At 41.0% G+C, this 19566-nt stretch overlaps 1 protein-coding gene across 2 annotated transcripts in view; it reads right to left on the bottom strand.

Annotated features, from left to right (window-relative positions):
* Positions 1 to 19566, bottom strand: part of SRPX (sushi repeat containing protein X-linked) — an 87360-nt gene that overhangs the window by 19318 nt on the left and 48476 nt on the right. For both annotated transcript variants that reach the window (XM_053670624.1, XM_053670623.1), the window contains 3 exons: positions 18450 to 18641; positions 16802 to 16978; positions 6800 to 6926 (listed from right to left, as the gene is read on the bottom strand). In XM_053670624.1, the coding sequence (XP_053526599.1) occupies positions 6800 to 6926; positions 16802 to 16978; positions 18450 to 18641 (496 nt within the window). The remainder of the gene's footprint in view (positions 1 to 6799; positions 6927 to 16801; positions 16979 to 18449; positions 18642 to 19566) is intronic.

Genomic DNA, 19566 nt, shown 5'->3' on the forward strand with positions numbered 1-19566 from the left:
CTTGGAAACTGTATCTTATTTTTGACATGCAAATAACAGAAATCAGGAGTAAATAAGGGAACTCATAGGAAGCAGTTGTCTCAGAGCTTAACACTTGAACTTTCCCTCTTAGGAGATTATATAACAGTAACTTGCATAAGATATGGTGGAAGGGGTCATAGGGAAATGACACACAAGCATAGAGCCCAAGTGAGAGAGCTGAAAAGGGGACATGACAGCCTTCTCTGAATTCCTTATTCTGCCAGAGTGCACTCTCCACAGTATCCTGCTCCAAGCCTTCACTGGCTCTCATCTGTAGAACTCTGGAAGCAGACAAGACAGCTGCTGTGAACAGAGGGGTAGGGGCTCTAGGATGCATTTTAAGTGCCATATTTCTGGGACTTTCAGTCAAGAATGGGGCATAGGTAAACAGTGCTTACCTCACACAACCACATTAAAATTACAACTAAACTACAGAATAGCTATCATTTAGAATATTCAGAAATCAAGTTCAATAGATGTCCAAAACTACACAATTAAAGAAACCACATCCATCCAGACTGGTAGGAGGGGCAGGGATGCAGAACAGGCTGGTCCCACATCCATATGTGGTGGCTAAAAATTCAGGAGTGGGGTTCTGGCCAAGATGGAGGCACAGGTAGAAACGTTTCACTTCCTCACATGACCAAAAGAAAGATAACCAGTTTATAAACAAACAAACAAACAAAAAAACAACCAGAACTGCCAGAATATCAAACTGCATGGAAGGCCAACAACCAAGGAGTTAAAGAAATATTCATCAAAACTGGTAGGAGGGGTGGAGACAGGCAATAGGTCAGAGAGGATGCACAGCAAGGAGGCAGACTACTCAGAGAGGGTGGGGGCTGACTGACTGGGCATCCCACATGCACACACAGGTAGGCCAGGAGGAACAAATGGGGAGTGAGACAGACTGTAAAACCCAGGGTTTTTAGCACAGGAAATTCAAGACTCAGAACCTCTATCTATAAAAATCTGTAGGGGTTGTGGTGGCAGAAGAAACTCCCAGTCCCACGGATGAGTCCATTGGAGAGGCTGACAGGGTCCTAGAATTTACACAAACCTGCCCACTTGGGAATCAGCACCTGAAAAGGCACAATCTGCTTGTGGGTAGCAGGGGAACTCACAGAAAGAATGGCAAGAGCCGAGAAAGCAGCATTGTTCCTTCTCTGACCCCTTCCCCACAGACAGCACCACGACACAACAAAGTGGGTTGTCCACCCTGGTGAATACCTAAGGCTCTGCCCCTTATAACTTAAAGCATGCCAAGATAAAGAAATATGGCCCAAATGAAAGACCAGATCAAAATTTCAGAAAAAGAACTAAGTGACAAGGAGATAGACAACCTATCTGATGCAGAGTTCAAAACACTTATAATCAGGATGCCCACAGAACTGATTGAGCTTGGTTGTAAAATGAAATAGGCTGTAAAAAATGAAGTAAAGGAAAATATATAAGGAACCAACAGGAAACTGAGAAGGGAAGGAAACCAGGATTCAAGTCAATGATTTTAAACAAAAAGAAGAAATAAACATCCAACTGGAACTGAATGAAGAAACAAGAATTTTTAAAAAATGAGAAGAGGCTTAGGAACCTTTGGGACAACTTTAAATGCTCCAACATCTGAATCATAGGGTGCCAGAAGGAGAAGAGGAACAGCCAGAAATTGAAAACTTTCTTTTTAACTTTTATATTTTTAAAGATTTTATTTATTTATCTTTAGAGGGGAAGGGAATGAGAGAGGGAGAGAATATCAATGTATGGTTGCCTCTCATTCATCCCCTGCTGGGGACTGGCCTGCAACCCAGGCATGTGCCCTGATTGGGAATCAAACCATGATCCTCTGGTTCACAGGCCAATGCTCAATCCACTGAGCTACACCAGCCAGGGCAAAAATTGAAAACTTAATTGATAAAGGAAACAGACTTCCAGGAAGTCCAGGAAGCTCAGAGTCCCAAAGAAATTGGGCCTAAGGGGAAATACATCAAGACACATCATAATTAAGTCACCCAAGATTAAAGATAAGGAGAGACTCTTAAAAGCAACAACAGGAGAGAGTTACCTATAATGAAGTTCCCAATTAGACTATCAGCTGATTTCTCAAAAGAAACCTTACAGGCAAGAAGGGACTGGTAAGAAGTATTTGAAGTCATGAAAGGCAAGGACCTATATCCAAGGTTAACCTATCCAGCAATGCTTTCATGTAGAATGGAAGGGCAGATCAAGTGCTTCCCAGATAAGGTCAAGTTAAAGAAGTTCATCATCACCAAGTCCTCATTATATGAAATGTTAAAGGGGCTTATCTAAGAAAAAGAAGAAGATCAATATGAACAGTAAACTGACAATAAACTCACAACTATCAACAACTGAACCTAAAAAAAAAAACCAAAAACTGAGCTAACCAAACACTATAATAGAAACAGAATCACAGAAGTGGAGATCACATAGAAGGTTATCGGTGGGGAGGGGGAGCAGAAGAATGGGGGGAAAAGGTACAGGTAATAAGAAGCATAACAGGTAGGCACAAAATAGACAGGGGTAGGTTAAGAATAGTACAGGAAATGGAGAAGCAAAAGAGTTTATATGTACAATCCATGGACATGAACTAAGAGGGGGGAGAGAATGCTGGCAGGTGGGGGTGCAGGGAGGAGGGAGAGAAAGGGGAGAAAAAATTGGGACAACTGTAATAGCATAGTTAATAAAATATACATTAAAAAATTCAGGAGGGATATCTCAGGAACAAGGAGTCCCAGCCCCACACTAGGCCTCCCAACCTAGGGCTTCAATGCCAGGAAGATCAGTCTGGCTGTGAAATCCAGCAGGGACTGAATTCCTGGAAGAAAATTCTGGATTCTCAAGCAGTTCCTCTTACAGAATCCACACACAGTCTTACTTAGACTGATTCTCTCTGAACTCTTGCACCTGGGTGGCAGCTTGAAGGGTACCACTGGAATACATGAAGGAACTGAAGTGTCTGCCATTTGGGTGAGAGCTGGGGGCCAATGGTGAGCATGAGTACCCAGCTTTCTCCCAGACAGAAAGGTGGGCAGAGGCCATTGTACCTTTTCTGAACCCTCCCCCCACAGAGCCACAGAGCCACAGAGCCAGCAGGTGGGTGCCGTATCTGATATTCTATCAACCTGGCTAACAGTGTTTGCCCCACCCTGGAGATGCTTTGAGGCTCCATACCACCCAACTTACTAGCCCACCCAAGCCTTTCACAGTGGCTTTTCCACAGGAATGACTAGTCTTGGCTTATGATCCACAACTTCCTAAATCTTATCAGACAAACAACAGCCAGCTTCAGTGAGCTTCCAGCCCCTGTACCTCTTGCTAAGTGGTCCCAGGTCCTTCACTAGCAGCAGCCAGTCTAGGTTCACAGCTTGGTTTCACCTGGGTTCTCCAAGCCAAGCAGAAGTAGCAGTCATCTCAGATTGCTTTAGTACTCAGGCAGGGTGGTTCTGGGCAGAACACAAGTGGGAGCTGACCTTGGCCTGTACCACCCAGGAAACCCTAGAGCTGGTGCACCCAGTGGATAGCTACAGACCATGTGAAAGCACCACCACCCTGCCCTTGCACAGCTGATCCTCCATGGAGGGTAGAAATTGGTGGTCAATATTCACAGCCAGTCCTTGCAGCTAACTGGCCTGGTTACATTCTTCCCATTGACCTGACAACACCAATCAAGGCTCAACTACAAGAGAAGGGTGTTGTCAGCCTACACAAAAGACACACCACAAGTACCCAGCTTGGGTAGCAGGGGAGGTTGTGTCACTGGACCCTACAGAACACCTACTACATTTGGCCAGGCTACCAAGACAGGGAGTTAAAGGAGCTCTATCTAATACATAGAAACAAACATAGGGAGGCTGCCAAAATGAGAAGACAAAGAAACATGACCCAAATGAAAAAAGATCAAAACTCCAGAAAAAGAACTAAACAAATTGCAGATAATCAATGTATCAGATGCAGAGTCCAAAACACTGGTTATAAGGATCATCAAGGAACTTAGGACCTTAACAGCATAAAAGGGATCCAGCCAGAAACAAAGGGTAAACTAATTGAAATAAAGAACCATTTACAGGGAAACAACAATAGAGTGGATGAAGACAACAATCAAATCAATGATTTGGAACATCAGGAAGCAAAAGACAACCAATCAGAACCAGGCTATCAGAACCAAGAAAAAAAAAGAATCCAAGAAAATGAGGATAGTGTAAGGAGCCTCTCAGGACAACTTCAAGTGTTACAACATTTGCATGATAGGGGTCCTAGAAGGAGAATAGAAAGAGCAAGAAATTAGAAATCTGTTTGAAAAAATAATGAAAGAAGACTTTCTTAATTTGGTGAAGGAAATAGACATGCAAGTTCAGGAAGCACAGTCCCAAACAAGATGGATGCAAAAAGGCCCACTCCAAGACACATCATATTTAAAATGCCAAAGGTTGAAGATAAAGAGAGAATCTTCAAAGCAGTGAGAGAAAAGAAATTAGTTACCTACATGAGAGTTCCCATAAGACTGTCAGCTGAGTTTTCAAAAGAAACTTTGCAGGCTAGAAGGGATGGGCAAGACATATTCAAAATCATGAAAATAGGGGCCAACAGTCAAGACTGCTATACCCAGCAAAGCTACCATTTAGAACTGAAGGGCAGATAAAGAGCTTCCCAGACAAGAAAAAAAACTAAACAGATTCATCATCACCAAACCATTATTATATAAAATGTTAAAGGGACTTATTTAAGAAAAAGAAGATCAAAACTATGAACAATAAAATGGCAATAAATATATATTTATAATAATTGACTCTAAAAAACAAACTAAGGAAACAAGAAGAACAGAGACAGAATCATGGGTACAGAGAACATTTTGATGGTTGCCAGTTAGGAGGGGATTGTGGAGGAATGGATGAAGAAGTGTGGGAATTGAGAAGTACAAATGGGTAGTTACAGAATAGCCATGGGGATGTAAATTACAGTACAGGAAATGGTGGAGTAGCCAAAGAATTTACATGCATGACCCATAAACATGAACAATGGTGTGGGGATTACCCAAGGGAGTGAGGGGTGCTTGGTGGAGGAAGGCTAAGGGGGGAAAATTGAGACAACTATAATAGCATAATCAATAAAATATAATTAAAAAAGAAAATGTCACCTTTCTAACCATAACACAGGCTACCAAGGCCAAAGTGAATAGAGTCATCTGATGACATGATATTTTGAGCTTATTATATAGGATTTCATTCAGACTTGTAAAAATCTAAGAACTTATTCTATTTCAGGAGCTGAGCCAGGCATTTTGCTAGGCCCCAAAGATTCACACATAAATAAAACCCAATCCCTGAATATGTCAACGGTGACTTATATTTTAATTCCAATTGCCCAAAGTTTCTCATTAGGGGTTTGTGACATGCATATGTGACAGGAAATAAATAATTTTCTTAAAAAGTTTGAACTTTATTTTTGAGTAGTTACAAGGAGCAACAAAACTAGTAATAATATTATCTAAGCTAGATGGTACACTGTGAGAAAATTATGAGGGTGTAGAAATAAGAGGTCCTGCTAGGGTTGGAAGATTTTCTGTTATTGTTAATAATTGCTTTAAAATGTTTTTTTCTCTTGCACAGCCTGGGTTGATAGGATTATAGAAAAGCTTTCCTTGCTGTAAAGCAAAGAATCAGAGGGATTCTTTGTCCACAGATGGAAATTCAGCGGGGAGGTCTAACAGGGCCATGGCCTTCAAGGCAAGAATGTGAACATGGTGACATGAAGTAGTGGCCTCCAGAGAACAGGAAGGCCACTCAAAAATCTTCAGGGTACAGGTCGAGATGCTAGATTAGAACAACCTGTAGCTAATTTCACCAAATGGAATAACCATTTTAAAAAGCATTTTGGATGTATCTTAAATTATGAATGCAATTGGTCTTGGAGGATGGGGTTGGGGTGGGGAAGAAGGCAGAAGACATCAACTCTTTTTTTAATAAACCTCTTATGTAAGTGTTCAATGTGGCCACAAGTTTTTTTAAACCAGTTAAAAATCAAAAGTTTTGAAAAACAGGTGCCAAAAAGGGGGTGCAAAGGGTTTATATTAAGCCATATTCACAGAGCACAAGGAGGGTAGTATCTGGCCCCACCTGGGACACACAGAGGCTTCCAGTGGGGTTATGGCTTAGTAAGCCTGGGGGCATGAGTAGAAATTCTCTAGGTTGGCAATGGGGGTGATTCTATCTCTGAACTGGCCAGGTGGTTTCCTCTTCTCCCTTCTGTCTCTCCTCTAATTTCCTTCCCACCATCTTTTCTTACTTGCTTTCTTTTCTTTGACAAATATTTACTGAGTACCACCTATGTGCTAGGCATGGTTCTAGACATTAGGAACATGGCAGTAAACAAATACATCCATAAAATACATAATATGTCAGATGGTGAAGACAACTATGGAAAAAAATAAACCATCAGTGAGGAACAGATGACCAAGTGTTGTACAGAGTCTGTAAACATCAAAAGACCAGCGTAGATACACTTCCCCACTTTGAATAGTACACATCTCACATAAAACAGGTAACATCAGCCCTGGCTGGGTAGCCCAATTGGTTAGAACTTCATCCCAATATGCCAAGGTTGCAGCTTCAATCCTCAGTCAAGGCACATGCAAGAATCAACCAATGAATGCATAAACATGTGGAACAACAAAAATCCCTCTCTTTCTCTCTTTCCCTCTCTCTCAAAATCAATAAAAATTATTTTAAAAGCGGTAACATTGTTCCATCTGCCAAGTTTCACTTACTCAGTTAGAATGCCATCTGCTGTGTCTCTTCCCTCAGGGGTATCCCAGGACACCCGGACTGTTAACTTATTGGGTTCAGCAATGCGTTCCTTTACACTTGGGCACTTGATTCTAGGTGGTTCCATATCTGAAAATATAACCAGAGTATTCTCACTATCATCAAGAGCCATCTAATTAACTTGGGGTTTGACACCCTACATTTGACATGCCAAAAGCTCTAAGTACTCAGCATTTTTTAATGGTTTGCTCACCCACTCTGTATTTATCTTCCCTCCCTTCATCTGACCCTTTCTCTCTTGCTGAGTTTTGAAGATTGTTTGAGCACTCACATGTGCATGGGTAAACCTGGCTAAACCAAATCAATGGGCCTTGCTAGGTGTATTATGGCATAACTTATTAGCTATAGCTTCTTCTTCCCTATGTCTCCAAATTCTGCCTACTGACTTGGTAATATGGCAGTAACCCAGCTAAATATAGAAGTCATTCAGCCATATGGAATCACTCGTGCTTTTAAAAACATCATTATAGAATATTACAGAAAGGTACCTTAGCTATCATCCAGTTTTATTAAATTCAAGGCAACAAATCTTTAGTGAGTGCCTGCCTTAACCGAGGCATCATTCCAACTCCTGTGGTTGAGATGCACTAAGGCAAGAGAGTTGTGTGCTTCTTCACGAGCTTATAGCCTATGAGGGGCATTAAGTCAGCACATATGTAATATAACACAAAGTAAAAAGAGTACTGCCCTTGAAGAGGTAAAAGAAAATACTACAGAGACTTATAGGAGCTATCCAATACTCTCACTTTACAGGTGTGGAGACAAGCTCAGAGAGCTTTAGTGATTTACTTAAGGCAATGCATGTAGATAATGAGTATGACTTAAAACCCAAGTCAGACCCCTCACCCCTGGAACGAGCCCTCTCTCCTCTAGCTATGTCTATTGCCAACATATTCTTCAATACAGTAAAACAAACAGTGCTCTGTCTGGGTCCATACTCCCCTTTAACTGCCACTGGACCACACCTACAATTTGTGTTTTGGGACAGCAGTTTTACCTTGGCTCTACATTGGTTTGGATTTTATCTTATTGTAGCTAACATGAAATTACAAGAAGGGGAGTTCGAAGTTTAGCAAACTCTACCTGATGATTCTGAACAGATGGCCAATGTATTTCAAGAGGTCATAACAAATTAACAATATTCAGATTTGTGTTGCTTTACATTCTAACTGATAAGTAGTTACATGTTACCATAACCTGAATAAAAATTGTGTCATTTGATTCTGAATCACAAGCATCTTTGAGAGAGTAAACACACCAAGTGAAGTGTTCATATACTTTCTCCTGTGTCTTGTCTGATAATGTCTCTTGTTATTTAGGACAGGAAATTATTAATCATTTGTTAAACAGTGTTGTCTTCAGCTATCCAAATTTATTTTTAATTCTATGTCATGCTTCCATAGAGTGTGAATTTACAGCCTTAATACTAATACTAAGATGACCACCATAGTTTATTGAGTCCAAGTCACTATCAAGTGTGAGATGCAGCCCAATTTCAGGGATATTATAGGGTAAAAAAATATGCTTCTTACAATTAATGAAATAAAGTATATAAATGTTATTATATGGAAGGTGATTTAAACACAGTTGAGGTGTCTAATTTCAGTTGCTAAGTTTTAAAAAAGAACACTTTTTCTCTATAGTAGGTAATAGAAGACATACTTTCATAATTCAGATGAACATTTCACAGTTTAGGGTGAATCAGAAAGACAAGTATACAATATATGCCCAGTACTGGTTAACTGTAGCTGGTAGATCTCATCATAGAAAGCATATTTATTTTTAAAAATTAAAGCCCAAGTGCTCATTAGTAGATGAGTGGGCAAAAAAAGCTGTAGTAGCTTTGGCTAGTGTGATTCAGTTGGTTTGGCATTGTCCTGCAAAGCAAGAGGTCGCTGGTTCAATTCCCAGTCAGGGCATGTGTCTGGGGTGCAAGCCAGGTCCCCACTTGGTGTCATGAGAAAGGCAACCAAGCAATGTTTCTCTCACATTAATGTTTCTCTCCCCCTCTTTCTCCTTCCCTCCCCCTCTCTTTGTAAAAAAAAAAAAGAAAAAAAATTTAAAAGCTGTAATACATTTACATGATGGACTACTACACAGTGGTTAAAAAAAAATCTGGCTCTGGTTGGAGTAGCTCAGTGGATTGAATGTGGGCCTGTGAACCAAAGCATCACCAGTTCAATTCCCAGTCAGGGTATATGCCTGGGTTGCAGGCCATGTCTGCAGTAGGGGGTGTGCTAGAGGCAACCACACATTGATGTCTTCCTCTTTATCCCTCCCTTCCCCTCTCTCTAAAAAATAAATAAATAAATTTTTTTAAGAAAAGAAAAAAATCTTATCTTTTGTGACAACATGGATGGGCCTGTAGATTATTATGCTAAGTGAAATAAGCCAATCAGAGAAAGACAAATACCATATGATCTCACTTATGTGTGGGATCTAGTGAACAAAATAAACTAACAAACAAAATAGAAACAGACTCATAGATAGAAAGCAGGCTGACAGCTGGCAGAGGGGAGGGGGGTTGCAGGGCTGGGTGAAAAGGTGAGGAGATTAAGCAAAAATAAAAACAAAAAACTCACAGACACAAATAACAGTATAGTGATTACCAGAGGGAAATAGGGTGAGAGGTGGAGTAAAGGAAGCATAAATGGTAATGGAAGGAGATGACTTGGGGTCTTGGAGTGGTAAATACACAATACAATAGACAGATGAAATTGTATACCTGGAAACTATAATTGTATTAACCAATGCTGCCCCAATAAATTCAATAATTTTTGAAAGAAAAAAAATTAAAGCGAAAAAGGAGGGTTACAGGAGAGGAGATGTTAATGTAAAATTTCATTGTGCTACCACTTTTTCTTGGAGCAACATCATTAGAGTGAAGAGATTCTCTTAGTTTGTATGTCATGTAAACTACACATCTGGATGATATGCTAGGTTGTTTTCTGTATCAACTAGGCATACTGACATTATAAGAAAAAAGCTCCAAATTATGTTATCTGGATGATGATTCTGAGTTTTGCAAAGCCAGTTTATGTCTAGCTAACAATGACCATTCAAAACTACCCTAGTTTTTCAGAAGCAGTGCTTTTCCATACCAGAAACAAGAAGAAATAAATTACTAAAAATAATAGCTAATATTTACTGGATCCTCCTACATGCCCACCCCATGCTAAGTAGTATCTCTGCATTATTTCATTGAATTATCAAAACCCACTAGACTAAAGATTGTTTTCATCATCCCCATTTATAGACTGGAAAGCATTTCCTTACTTTTAGAGTTTCTTTGTGGTCTGGGATTTTAAGATATGATCAAATATTTTTAAGTTATTTTGATAAGCCAAACATTTCTGTGTGTCTGCCTGCTGCTGACCCAATTGTTCTCCTCCAACCCCTGCACACACATTCTTTTGCAGTCACCTGCTACAGCTTCCCATAACTCCTTGAAGAGCTGCAGCAGGATTGAATTCTGTTGTGTCCTCAAGCATCATACCCTCTCTTTCAGCTGATGAGAACAGCTGGCTGCCCTTAACAGATGCTCCAGAAAACTAAGCCTATTATTATATAGTCATGTCCATCATTACTTTTTATGTTATTATAAATTTCCACAAATGAAATGAACAAAGTTGCTATAGAAACATAATGACAATTCTCTGTTGAGTCAGGATGTCCAGAGAGCCAGTTATTGTATGGAAATTCTGAAACTCTCATGAAAATGCTGGCCTCTGCCTCATTCATTGGAGACATCTCACAGACTGTGCTCTAGTTTCCTTTCTACATCTAAAATATCGGAAACAAACATATTGCCATATTGCATTGTATGAACCTCTATCTAAGAAGCTGAACCATGTACTTGGGATTGTTAACACATCTTAACAGGTAGGTGGTAGAAATATGAAAGAAGTTCAAATGTCCTGGCCAACAGGTAACAAGCAAAAAAAAAAACCCTTTTAAACTAACACTATAAATTAACTGCATCCTAAAATGTTTGGTTAAATAGTATTTCCAGTGGAGATCTGTGTCTATATAGTACCTTGTGCAACATTTTCCAAGATATATTTCAGTAATAGTTTCCAAGCACTAATTTCAAAGAATATTATGGTGAATTTCCTGCAAAAATGGCTACCCATAATCTTCTCATGTATTTGCTGCTCATCCTACCAAGAGGTCTATACAGTCTATTTCCCAATAATTTGAATCTGTGTCAGTCACAAGACTAACTGCTTGCTTTGATTAATAAAATGCAAGGGAAGTGACTCTGCCAGTTCCAGGCCTATGGCCTTAAAGAGTCTGACACCTTCTACTATTGTTATCTTGGAAACCAGCTCCCATCTAAGGAGGTCCAAATGCTGACTAAAGAGGCCATGTAGGAAAGATAAGAAATTATGAAGCAAGAAAGAGAAAAAGAGGCTCAGCCAAACTCTGGCCAGTACAGCCACCTCTGACAGATGCCAGACATAGGAATGAAACCATCTTGGATCCTCTGGCTCCAGTTTGTCACTATGTGGAACAGGGGTGAGCTGTCTCCACTGAGTACTGCTCAAATTCCCACCCAAACAATCACAAGCAGTAACATGGCTATTTGAAGCCACCTAGTTTTGTGTGGCCTGTTGTGTAGCAATAGAATGATGCTTCAAATATAAAATAGCTCGAGGTTGGTGATGGAGGAAGGAAGTGATTATGTCGTGGGGCACAAGAAGAGTATGACTGCCAAAGGCAGAGAAAACCCAGACACTAAAAACTTTCCCAATTGTTTTCTTCCCCAGTGATGGTGTAATCCCCATGGATATCCCTGGGAAGTGGTCCCATTTCTTTTGCACCACAAAAGGTATTAGAAAACATTCTCAACTGTACAAAAGAGGCAAAAAGGAAAACAATGAATTCTACAATTAAGAGATGTTTGGTGAATATGTTCACCAAAAAGATGGCCAACTAAAAATATGGGACAACTGCAATTGAACAACAATTTAAAAAATGGGAAAAAAAGGTAGTCAACTAAAAATTAATTGGTGATATATTTATATTGAAGATGGCCACTATAAATTTACCTGTTCAGTTTGCACTAGCAAACCATGTGAGGTAAAAAGTGGGTCAGTATGTCAATCAAGTGGTTTCAAAGCTGAAACTGGTTTCCCCAACATTTGCAAAGAATATGTATTTGTCCACCCAGCAAAAATTTGGCATAATTTATGGTCATCTACAACAATGCACTGATACATTTATTCTTATCCCCTCAATGTGTGTGTGTTCAACTGTATCTCTGAAAATAATGCAATGCAGCCCAGCAAACTTCTATATGGATCATTGGGTGAGCCCACCTGTCAGATAGTTGGGAAGTCAGAAAAGTATTCATGAATTTGCATATCTTAAATCTCAGAGATTTTTTTATTCCAAATTGCATTTGTTTTAACTCTCCATCTATTCTACTTTAGAAAATATAAAACAAGCAGAGGGCAATTTGAAAAGCAAAGTTTATACATTGTTCTTCATGAAAAATAACTGACTGGGCCCCTCTGCATGTCTAAAGAAATTTACTGAGTTTTCATTATCCGTATTTTTTTAAACTTCCTTTAATTTTTTTCTTCTTCTTTTGGCCTAGGAAAAAGTATTGGCCTAAAGGAGAGATTATGTATCTGCTCAAAATCCGGTCTCTCCGTGAGGACTTGTAATTTTAACTATTCATTATTCTATCTAAATGCCAATGTAACTAAAAATAATTTAAATGAAAAGAAGGAAAAGATATTTCCTCAGAACAATAGTTGTTACATTCTAAGGTTTTTCTCTTATTATTATCAATGGCAGTTGTGGTTCTTCAAATATTTTACCCTCCCGAAATTTGCTGTGTGTTTTTTCTCCTACAGTGACTTATTTCTATGTATGTTTCTGAATTAACTTTGGATTTGAATCTACTACCAGAGTGTGGTTTGCATAAGAGAATTAATCTTAACTTGTGGTACTTTCAAATTTGCCAGACCACAGAACTGACTACCTCTGAGTCAAAAGTCAGCCCAGCATTCTCTCTTGCATCCAGGTCTAGGGGAGAAATGAGAATTTCTTCAGCACTCAGCACAGCTGTAGCCAAGATGCACTGTTCAAGGTTGTGTGGAAATCTGGGAACTACTCAACCACCATGTGACAGCTTCTAAAATAAGCTGAGGCTCTGAGTTATGTTCAAGGACCCTGTAGCCCCGCCAACACAAAAACTTATTAAACTAGTTTAATACATTTAAAGCCGAAAGAGTCAGTGATATCCCTAAAGTAAAATTCACTGGGGACAAACTCCAACTTATCTGTCACCAAAATCAAAGAAAGAATTGCCTGCTTGCTTTGTCCATTTCAATTTTTCCTGGGAGCTTTATGCTCTCTTGTGACTCACTGGTGCCCTTTTAGCTACTCATACCTAATTTCATGCACAATTTCCCTTCCCCCACATATGCCTGGAACTTGCCCTGGCAAACTAAGATAAGACCCCTAAAATTGGGGTTCTTTTTGTTGTTGTTCTTTCTCTCTTCCTCTTGCAAGGTTCCAGGACCATCTGGTGCAGCTTAAGGCATGCTTATTGCTTTTTGAGAATAATTAGCATTTTCTTTCCATTGTTTCACACAATCTGGGCATCGAAATGGTATGATTCCTACAGAACTCTTTGCCAGCACTTGCTTAGCAGACAGATTTCTGAGCATCTCCTCCCATCACCTCTGCCCTTTCCAATGTGAGGTAAGAGAGCTTCAAAACTTTTCAAATTGTTTTGAAGAAATAGCTTGCACATACCAAGTCACAGGGGACATACTGAAAGCAACATCCATGAGTGGCCATTTTGACCTGAATATCTGGCCTTAGGTTATACGCTTCAAGAGAAGTATATTCAGAGTTCATAGTCCCCACACCATGGTACCTGTGCCGGTTGACCAGCACTCTGAAATCTTTCTTTTTACTGACCACTACAGTGATTCTGGGGGAGAAGTTTAAAACTTCAGAAAAAGGTTGCTGGGCCAAATATTCTGTTGATGCTCAGTTTTTCTATAATCTCACCTTTATTGCCTAGCTAAAAGCCTCAAAATTATATTTCCCAGGTGGGTGCCAGATAGATTTGCCAAAAAGAAGTGCCTCCTGAGACTAGAGGGTAAGAAGGAAGTGGAAGCCATTATGCTTTTGGTAGGAGCATCAGTGAGGGTTCCCTGGACTCCTGAAATATCAACACGAATGTGGCCCCCTGACTTCATTCTCCCCAATGATGGCATCAGTTATAGAAGCATCAGTATCATGGGTAGGCTCATGAACTCAGGATAACACTACCATCCCACTTTCCCTCTTCCAGTTCTTGGTTGGAATGATTTTCCGCTGTAACTTGTCCCTGGTAACAGTTTTTCCTCTTTTGCTCCTCCAGCTCTTCATATATTTTTGTAACAAATTTCCTATGTTAAATTTATTAAATTCCCCTCTATTTGAAATACCTTGAAAAGCCTAGGTGGCTTTCATTTTCCCAATTACTGGCCAGTACAAACTGCTACCTAAATCCTAGAAAAAGAAAAGCCGAGAATAAGTATGAGTCAGTTATCTGAGTAATGTGAACCTGGTGCTCTTGTCAAATTGATACAAGGTATGATCCAGGCTGTGACTCTGGTATAGATGGATTTTGATCACATCTTGGGCCAGGCCCCTTGGCTGTAGCTTAGTAACCACATAACTGCAGAGTCAAAATGGTGGATGCTATCAGGGAAGACAGTGGACAGGGTATCATGAAGATACCCCAGGGACCAAGATCACAGGCATTGTTGCCTATCTGCTCCCAGAGGGTAGCATCCAATTTCAGTCTTAGTCCTGAAGTATCTGTCTCAGATGCTGAGCAGTGAGGGAGGGGTGGTTGTGGTAAAGCACATTAGCAGACAGCTAAATAGTTCTCTAGAGGATGGGCAGATCCCAGAAGGGTAGGAGCCAGAGTCCTATGGCCGGCTGTCATAGCACCTCAGTGCCAGAGCTATCCCCTGGATTCAGGGATCGAGGGCCTGAGAGCCTGACTCTATGCAAACCCAAGCAAGTCAGGTGACCTGTCAGACCTCACCTGTAGAATGGGGGATTGGACTAGAATGTTCTTTAAGGATGGATCCTGGCAGCTGTAACAGTGTATGCGGGAACTTTGGAAAAATAGCAGGGGCCTAGAGATTCAGACTGAAATGATAACCACTACCTACAGCAGTCTGCCTCAGCATTTTAAAGGAATAGGAATCCCCTAAGAATCTTCTTAAAAATGTGGATTTTGATCTGCCAGGCTTAAGATGGATCCTCAGATTCTACATTTCTAACAAGCTTCCTGCTGGTGCTGATGCTGCTGGTTCAAGGGCACTATTTTGAGTATAATTTTATCTTTGAGGGCAGGTTCTCAAGCAGGGGTGTCCAACCCACAGCCTATGGGCTGCATGCGGCCCAACAATGTCTGTGAATGTAGCCCAAAACAAAATTATAAATTTACTTAAAACATTATGAGAATTTTTGGTTTTAATTAGGGTCTGTGTATTTAATGTGTGGCCCAAGACAACTCTTCTCCCTCCAGTGTGGCCCAGAACTGCCAAAAGGTTGGACACCCCTGCAGAGCATCCAAGTTCCCTGGAGGGTCTGTGAAAATGCAGATGGCTAGGTCCCACCCCAGAGTTTCTAATCCTGCACATGTGGAGTGAGACTAGGACTTTGCATTTCTAACAAGCTCTTGGGAGATAGTGATTTTGCTGGTCAGGGGACAACACTTCTAGAACCACTGCTCTCAATATTCTTTTATCTTAGCTGCACATGAAAACCACCTGGAAAGCTTTTATAATGTTACTTGCCTCCTCCAACTATCACACAACAGGCTAAATAAATCTGAATCTCTAGTGTAGGAGCAAGGTATTACTAGCATCTAAAAGTTACTCAAGCAATTCTAATAAGTAGCCAGAGTGGGGATCCATGCCCCTTGACTGGAGATTGTCAATGGGGCAGTGATTTTTCTTCTTCCTTTCCTCTCCCCTCCAGGGGATATTTCAAAATGTCAGGAGACATTTTGGTTGTCACAACCAGGGATTAAAAAATGTTACTGGCATATTGTGAGTAAAAGCCAAGGATCTGATAAACATTCCATAGTACAGAAGGACAGGTCACCATGATAGAGAATCATGTGGCCCCAAATTTCCACTATGCCAAGGTTCAGAGATTTTGCCCTAGAGCATAGTCTAGCAGAATCTCAGGCCCATTGCAGACCTGCTGGGTTAGAATCTTCCTTTCTACCAAGGTCCCCAGGTGTTTCTGATGCATGTTAAAGTTTGAGAAGCACTGCCTTAGATCAGTGGCTCTCTAATCACTTTAGAGTCCCCAGGAGAGCTGATGATAGCAAAAGTGCTAGACCCGTCCTCTGATTTGAGAATTTGCATTTTTAAAAAGGTCCCAGGTTGATGCTGCAGGTCCCAGGAATAACACATAAGAACTACTGCTCAACAAACCCAGAGAAAGGTAAAACATTCAAATCCCTTCCACTTTAGCAAACTACATGCTTGCTGACTACAAGTTAGCAACAAAGGAACTCTGCTGGGTGAAAGACCCAGAGATGCTCTCTGCAGGGCTGTCCCTCAAATGTCAGAAACTCTGCTTTGCTCAAAGCTACAAGGCAGATCCCTGATTTAAAGCAGCAGGAGTGTGCCCTCACTCTGCCAGCCTGCATCTGCCTCAGTAGGAAGCCAAAAAAGAGACAAATGCCATATGAAAGCTACCAACTGTGAAGTCACTTCTGGAGGACAGAGACTGAGGTTAGGTCTCTGCTGAGCTAGAGAACTAGTGATGAATGAAGCTACTGAATGCAAACCTGGATGCTTATGCTTTACATGTGGAATATTGATGCTTCCTTTCAAATCCACTGGACAATCAGCCCCTGCTTCTTCCAAAGTATGTGCCTTCTAAGAACTGTGAGATTTTCTTACCAACACAAGATGCTGGTTGGCCACTCCAGGCCTTGTTGTCCATACACATGACTGTCCGCTCTCCTTTCAGTGTGTATCCTGGTGAGCAATAGTACTCACACCGAGAATTAAAGTAGGCACCATCTACGCACTTGAACCCTCCATTTGCTGGCATGACAAGGGTAGGACATCGCTTTTCTGAAAAACAGAAAACCAAACATTCAGCTCCTTAGGTTTTGTCCATAGAGTTTCACAGTCCAGAAACTCTGAAAGCATAGGGTGAAAAGTTAATTTAAATACAATGAACAGAATTAGAAAAATAATGGATAGTTGCATATCACATAGAAGGAACACAGAGTTTTGTTTCAGAGTGGCTTGAGTTGGCATCCTAAGTAAGCCACTGTCTTAAGTTGGGTTCCTTACAAGCAGACTGAGACAAGGATTTGTATGCAGGGATTTAGTGAGTACTCCTAGGGGAGACCAGGGAGGGGTGGGACAGGCAGACCATGAGAGGAAAGGAACCCAGGCAAGGTAGGCTTTCAGGCAAAGTCAGCCTCAGACTGCTCCCAAAAAGGAATTCTGAAACATTAATGACACCTGAGTTTGTCCTGCCTCCAGGCAAGGAAGCTGACCTTTCATAATCTTTTACCAGTCAGTATTGAGCAGCTATGGCTCCTTGTGGGAATGTTCTGCCTGTCAGAATAAAGAGAGTGACCCTCTAAAGAAGCAGAGCCCTTTCCTTCCTCTGAAGAATATCAAATGTGCAAGTCATCAGAAGCAAAGCACTCAGAACCTGGGGGTGGGAGGTGGCAATGGACACACAAGGTTAAAGGGCATCCAGGGAGATTTGGATGAAGCACCAAAAAGTGTCCACTGGTCACACACTGCACAGTCTGTGTAGACCAGACCACATGGCTGCAGCTGTAAGCCTCAGTTTCCTTAACAATAAAGTTAAAGCAATGACACTCATATCAACAGCATTGTTGGAAAAAAAACTGAATGTATGTGGAATACTTGGCACACAATAGGAGCTCAGTAAATGGTAGCTGTTTTGGAAAACGATGGTATCTCACATGTGCTTCGACAACGCTGTACCATTTCTGCATATGACTTTTCATGAAGCTTAAAGTCACCCCTGGAATGCCCTTCCAGTCTTCTCCCATGAGGCACACTTCCTTTATGGAATAAGCAGCATCCTTCAGGGACTGGTTCCCTGCCTCCCAAATCTCTACCTCCTGGGAGAATACTTCTTGTGTCCATTATCCCAGGTCCATGACTTAGCACCATTCTTGTACTGTGGTCATGGTTTACATCTCTGCCTCACTGTCTCTCATGCTATTCTATGAGACCTGTGATGGCAGAGCCTGTGGGTATCTTGTTTCTAAATCTCCAGTGCCTTTAAAGGGTCCAGCATTTACTGAATAAACATAACCTGTTTGCTGAACAAACCGCTATTCTCTTCCCCTTTCCCCAATAGCTGATCACATCCTTCCCTCTGAAAGGTATCATCTCACTTCCTCGGTATCTTAGAAACCCCACCCCCTGCATTTTGCTCACAAGGGGAGTTTTTCTCATCAAAGGCTGCAAAACATTCAGTAAAAAGCCTCTCAAAGAAAAAGATTCTGGCCATAACTGGCCCTGAGTACCAACATGTGGCTGGGCTACTCACGCTTGCAGATGACCTTGTCGGACCACCGTTTGTTTGACTGGCAGATGATCTGGGAAGAGCCGTGCAGCTCATAGCCCTTCTGGCAGCGAATGTCACACCTAGTTCCCAGAGCTGTTTTGTAGTAGCCTCCTTGAGGGGCCCTGCAGTACACATCCCCGTACTTCACCTTGATGGGGGAGCACCACGGGGTGTCTAGAGGTAACAAAAAAAGGAGGGGAGAAACAGAAAATAACATCTTCCGAAAATGGGTCTCCTTAGAAGTTGCTGACTAGCTGCATTCCATATTTTGGACTTCCAAATAGTGCCCCATGTCTTTTAAGATGTCTCTGGATGGGGAAGTTATGATGTATCTGAATATGAATCCAGGTTCCTCCATTACTACCTATGTGATCTTGGACAAGTTACTTAACCTCTCTGAGTTGATACCTACAGCTATGTCAGGGTTCTTGTGAAGACCAAAAATTAATACATCAGCACCTAGCACAGTGCCTACCACACAGTAAAGATTCAATAAACGCTCGTTCTTTTCAACATTTCCCTGAACTAGATACATAATTGTCTTCAGGGCAAATGATAACCTTTGTGAACTTCAACCATCTGTATATACTGGCAGGAAAGTGACAGCTGTCAGAGGGAAGGGGGGCTGTAGGCTTGGGTGAAAAAACATGAAAGAATTAAGCAAAACAAAATAACACAAAACAAACAAAACCTTATAGACACAAACAACAGTATGGTGATCACCAAAGGAGAGTAGGGAGGGGGGAAGTATAAGAAGGTAAAGGGGGGATAAATGGTGAAGGAAGGAGACTTGACTTGGGGTGGGGAACACACAGTACAATCTAGAGATGATGTAGTATAGAACTGTACCCCTGAATCCTATATAATTTTATTAACCAATGCCACCCCAATAAATTCCATTTAAAGGAAGAAAAAGAAAATAAAAAATAATTTGGATTTTTTACATCTGTATTCATATTCTCTGTAAAAACTCATAATACTAATCATAATTAATTTGAATGAAGCTACTACTTCCAGGTTTCTCCCCATAGCATATAATTTTGGCTTAAAGTAATAGAATCATTGCAACTCCCCTTTTCAGATGTTCCCAGATATGCTC

The sequence above is a fragment of the Artibeus jamaicensis genome, unplaced genomic scaffold (genome assembly GCF_021234435.1).
Source record: "Artibeus jamaicensis isolate MK-2021 breed Jamaican fruit bat unplaced genomic scaffold, CSHL_Jam_final contig_60, whole genome shotgun sequence".
NCBI classification, from domain to species: domain Eukaryota; kingdom Metazoa; phylum Chordata; class Mammalia; order Chiroptera; family Phyllostomidae; genus Artibeus; species Artibeus jamaicensis.